Source organism: Apaloderma vittatum, unplaced genomic scaffold, assembly GCF_000703405.1.
Source record: "Apaloderma vittatum isolate BGI_N311 unplaced genomic scaffold, ASM70340v1 scaffold5992, whole genome shotgun sequence".
In the NCBI taxonomy this organism is placed as follows: Eukaryota; Metazoa; Chordata; class Aves; order Trogoniformes; family Trogonidae; genus Apaloderma; species Apaloderma vittatum.
This window is the reverse complement of record NW_009705180.1, coordinates 68231-73568: the sequence shown is the minus strand read 5'-3', so window position 1 is coordinate 73568 and position 5338 is coordinate 68231. Positions and strand designations below refer to the sequence as shown.

At 39.5% G+C, this 5338-nt stretch overlaps 1 protein-coding gene across 1 annotated transcript in view; it reads left to right on the top strand.

Annotated features, from left to right (window-relative positions):
• Window positions 1-57: 57 nt before the first annotated feature.
• The window catches only part of CMAS (cytidine monophosphate N-acetylneuraminic acid synthetase), a gene marked incomplete at its 5' end in the record, with an annotated part of 10846 nt that continues 5565 nt past the window's right edge, over window positions 58-5338 (top strand). Inside the window, 3 exons of the mRNA XM_009865296.1 lie at window positions 58-236; window positions 2320-2462; window positions 2676-2831. Of these exons, the coding sequence (XP_009863598.1) occupies window positions 58-236; window positions 2320-2462; window positions 2676-2831 (478 nt within the window). The remainder of the gene's footprint in view (window positions 237-2319; window positions 2463-2675; window positions 2832-5338) is intronic.

The following is a 5338-nucleotide window of genomic DNA, read 5'->3' as shown; positions in this document are numbered from 1 at the left end:
GCTGCTGGCCGGTGGTGTTTGCCAATAAGCGTTGGCATTTTTACTGGTGTGATTAAGGTGGCCGCATTAAATGGAGCCGCCGGGCTGCAGGGCATGGCCCGCGCACCATCCCAGGCGCTGTGCGAAGCTGGGCTGGGTGGGCTGGCTTGGGACCGTGTGCGGCTGAGCTGGGTGTCTTCAGGCGTGGAGAACCTGGGGGCTTTCCGGGCACCAGTTCCAGCCATTGATCGCCCCGGGTGGTTGAAAATCGTTTTACCATCGTCGAACTGACACTTCTCTTCTTGTGACATGTGGCAGCATTCTCTTGTTGTGCTTGTCCAGGAAGATTTTCTGTTTTCTCCCTGCCTTCCCACCAGATACTTGAAGGCGACCATGAAGTTGTCCCCTTGCCTTCTTTTCGTGAGACTGAGTTGAGGTGTCTGTTTCTCCATCTCCTGGCATACCTTTTCCCCTCAGGTCCCAGTTGTGTTAGTGGCTCTTTTGGACTTGCTCCAGTTTTTCTTTAATCTTTGGAGGAGCCTAGAGCCAGCACATCAGGCAGTTGAGCAGAAGGTAATAATGGCATGTGTTCATATGACACAGGCAGAAACTCAGTTTGTGGCAAAGTGCCTGAAACTTTTGTAGCAATAATTAGAGCTATGTTAAAACAAATATGTTGCTAGTGTTAGGAATGCAGGTGTTGCAAATTTCTTGGGTTTACCACAACAAAATTGAGTATTTCCTACACACGTACTGATAAACGTAATTAAAATCAGTGCGTGGTTAGGATGCACTTGTTAGGTAGCATACCTAGGTGTGGGTTCCCAATGCAAACCTACTGCATTACGTTCAGAGCGGAGGCTTCATGTGCTCAAGTAGAAATGCTGCCCAACTGGATTTGGAGCTGGAGGTGAGCATGAGCCCTCTCTATCTCATAGCTGCTGTACTGTTACCTGTTCTGGAAAATCCCTTTTACCGTGTCTGAAAAGTAGAGGAAGCATCGCTGGCTCGTTTTTATTTTTAATAAAGAAGCAGTCAAAAATGTTTCTGACCTAGATTACTGTTAATTACTTAATGCATGTAAAACCTTTTTTCTTAATGATCTGTGGTGAGTGCGGTGGTTTGAACAACCTCCTCATTTTCTACTTGGGATCTGAATTTGCCCAACAGGAAGCCATTTAGGGTAACATTCCCTAATTTTGAGGCATAACAGGTGCATTAGGTGGAAGTGTGCTAGGTTTTCTAGTCACCTTTGAAACAGCTGTGGTGACAGGGAATGTGCTGCACAGCAAAACTCTGTTAGTTTAATGGGGAGTGTATATTTAAGCTAACCAGCCTGAAGGAGTTACTGGAAAATAACTCTTCTGCATTTGTTCACAGGGGTGTGACTTGATGTTGCTGTCACTGTCATACATAATTTTGTTCCGATTTTCCTGTGATACCTTTGGATGAAAAAAGTTAACTAAAGCTTAACTAATGTTTGCTATGTACAGTGCATTAACAGTGCCAGTGTTGCTGAGAGAAGGGTTATTTTTCATAGTTTCTGGTTTTATGTCTCGTATACTTTTTTGTTACGGTGATGGCAGTAGTGGCCTCACAGTGTTTAGCCAGTGTTTATAATCACGTAATATTCAGAGTTAGCCCTTCCTTTTGTAAATGTTTGTTGTCTCTGAACAATCACAATCTTGCTTTACCAGCATTGAAGGTGTTCTGTGCCAAAGCATATGTGTTACTAGCTCTTCTGGGATTGCTCTAGTTTTATTTTATTCTTTGGAGGAGCCCAGATCCAGCACGTCATATGTGTAACTTGAGCAGTGCTTTCTCTATGATTGTGTGGAGCCTGATTTACACATTTTAAAACACTTGAAGAATAAGCTAATCTTCTAACTGTGTGGCAGTTTTACTTATTGTCAGTCTTGTTTCTGAACTCTTAAATGATATTCAATACCTCCGTTATCCCGTTCACAGTTCATTGATCTGTTAGCATACCTAACAAACGCTCACACTGGATTTTTCTGGTAACACTTCTGAATTTTGTGTTGCTTAAGCTTCCTATGTGGAAGGTAGATCAAGAACCCTACAGTCTTAAACTGAAATGCAACCCAAGCTTGAGTTTTTTACAGTCTAGCGAATGTGTGGGTTTTTTTCCCTGTTGTTGAAAGTTGCTTGTTGGACTGCCAGGGACGGGTTTTACTAATGAAAATGTAAAAACTAGTTCTTTTCATTGAAAAGTGTAGTACATACATAAACCAGGATGTTGCTCAGGATAGATTATAGCAGGCAAGTCAATGATGTTGGGTTTTATTCTTTGTATTAATTTCTTTTGCTGTTTGCCTACAGTATATGGGTTTCTACAGACCATGATGAAATTGAGAAGGTTGCAAAGCAGTTTGGTGCTCAAGTTCATCGCAGAAGCCCTGAAGTTTCTCAAGACTCCTCAACTTCTCTAGAAGCTATCAGAGAATTTCTTAATCATCATCATGGTAAATCAGTAATGAAGTATGCTGAGGATTATGTTGTAATCCCTGAGAAATGATATACTTATTATTTAGAAAATAAGTAAAGCCTTTAGTAAATAAGAGCTGGAAAGATTCTCCCTCTTTTTTTTTGCTGTGACATCCACTGATACTGCACTTTGCAATTGTGTATATTAAAAATACTTGTTGTTTCATAAATATTTCTTTCTTTTTCTTTAGAGGTTGATATTGTAGGAAATATTCAAGCAACGTCTCCCTGTTTACATCCCAGTGATCTTATAAAAGTGGCAGATCTGATCCAGAAGGAGGGGTTTGATTCTGTCTTCTCTGTTGTGAGACGGCATCAGTTTAGATGGAGCGAGGTAAAAAAAGGAGGTAATATTTAGCTGTTTCTGCTTACAGTTATACTTAATCAAATATTTTTTTTCCGGTGGTTTATTTTCATATGCATGGTATTTATACTAGGATCTGATCAGAGGCAGGGGCTGAGTTCTTGGAGAAGTATGAGGTGGTTTAGAAATTCCTTTTAAGTGGTGCTGTTTTGATATTACTGATCACTGCTTAACCTTTCTGTAATTGGTTTGTAGAACTGATAAGATCTTGAAAATTAAAATGCTATTAACTTGTTTAGACTCAAAATACAGCTTGCAGAAGCTTTATGTGTTAACTTCTGCTCAGTGGGTATTTATGTGTATGTAGATGTGACACCAAGGTCCTGTCTTGACTAGGAAAGTGTTTCTTCTTGCTATGCAGTAGCTAAGAAGTGACAAATAACATAAGGTAAAGTGTTAGTGAAGATGAGATGGCAGCCTCTTAGCCTGGAGTCTTGGGGTTTGTTTCAGCCTGCTAATTTGGCTGCTGACTTATGTCAAATTGCAAACTGCCTTTGAGTCATGAGGAGTGAACTCATGTTAATTAGCTCATACAGAAGCTTTTTTCCCCAGAGAAAATAGGCCTCTCAGCTACTGTTGTCAAGATGACTAAAGACTGAACTCTTTACTTAGAAGTAAAGATTGTTATCTTGTAGCTGTAGAAGTACCTGTTGTCCTTGTACTGTCACTGAAATTGGGAATAAAACCTCTGAACACCAATGTAGTATTAAAAGGCAGACAGTCTTTTTTGCGGTGCCGGATGCACAGGGGATCATTCCACCTATTTTACATACCCTATAGCGCTTGAGGCGATGCTTATAGTATGCAGAATCTTACATATTCATTACATTTCCTGAAATAATCATACATGTTCAAATTAATTCCCAGAAATCATTATCTTAAGCTCCATCCTCATTGCACATGCTCATTAGTCTTTCCGGGGGTCTCCAGTGGGCCTCTGAGACTCCTGATGTTCTTCCCATGGTTGTCCTTTTGTTAAACTCTTGGGTTCCTGTGCTATATATGGGCGTCTTTGGGCTCACAGTCTGCTCTGCGGCACTTGGTCATCTGATTTGCAGCATCTTCCTTGGTTAATATAATTGCAGTTCTTTGGTTTTAGCTCCCTCACCTTAACATTCTCTGTTCTTGTGGTTATCTTGTTCTTATAACACCCCAATAATCCTATTGATTCTGTGTCAGTACAAGGAATTATTTCACATGCTATCTATGTTGAGTTTCTTTCTGTGAGTAAAGAAGAAATGTTTGGTCTTTTTTTCCTAAAAATGGTTAGTTCAGATACTGTCAAATCATTATCTCCTCATTTATTTAAAATCAGTGTGTTACGAAGACAGTATGGTTATTCCACTGAGGTAGAAATTGCTTCAGATGAAAATTTTGTGAGTTTACAAAGCATCATGCTGTAAAAAGCATGTGAAAGAAATGAAACTTGGTATTAGAGATAAGTTGGAATAAAAGTTAGGTCTCTGTTTAGAATAAACAGATAACTTGAACATTCTCATTGTTCCACCCAAGAGAAGAAATAACATGACACAGTTTGTAAAGAGTATCAAAAACATGGAGGGAGGTTTAAGATTCTGTGGATTGCACTTTAGGCAACCAAGTTAAAGTCCACTTCACATCTTGAGATGCTGGAACAGGCATCTGTTAAAGACTAAATCTCATTTGGATGTACCACGTGGCTTTCCGAAGTGATTACATGCCACCTAGTCTTTACAGGTACATTATTAAAATAAAAAAGCCTCAAAGCCTACCTAAAAGAGCAAATAATTCTTTAGTGTACAATGACATCTGGAATTTTTTAATGTGGTGATAATCATTCAATTGTCAGGAGTTTATGCAGGATCAAGGAACACATTGTGCAAATATTAGCAGCTTAAGGGTAAAAGCAAGTGTCCATTCAGGAGTGTGGTGTTTCAGGTGACAGTGATTCACAGGAGCGTTAGACAGTTTAGTATTTTACTCTTTGGGGTTTTTTTTTGCTTGTGTTTTGTTTTCAGATGGCTTTAAAGTACTAATTATGTGACAAGAATTTCTTTTATGCATGCTGAAAGAGAAGAGTGTTTCTCTCTGACAGGAAATATTTACTTCACTGAACACAGAGCTTTAGTGTACTTGTGAAATACAAAGTGTGTGTATATATACTGAAGTCTCCGGATGTTTTGGGTGTTTAAGAATGCCCTCTTTTTCATGGCTATTGGATCGTGAGACCTGGTGAATTTTAGCTGCTTTGTGCATGTGAATTTGGGTGGTGTAAGAACAGAAGTCTCTGATCCCTGCTTCAGCGTCTGCTCTGTGCACTACTGGCATTAATAACAATATGGAATCTTAGAGGATCATGTTCGTTCAAAGACACTTGTTAGTTTATTTGTGGACACTGATTAAACCACTTATAAAAAGGTAACATAATGTGTATCCTTATATCCTTATGCTTTTTTTTCACCTTCCAGATTTCATGTTGGTCCTCTCAACTCCTGGATTTCATGCAGGGCA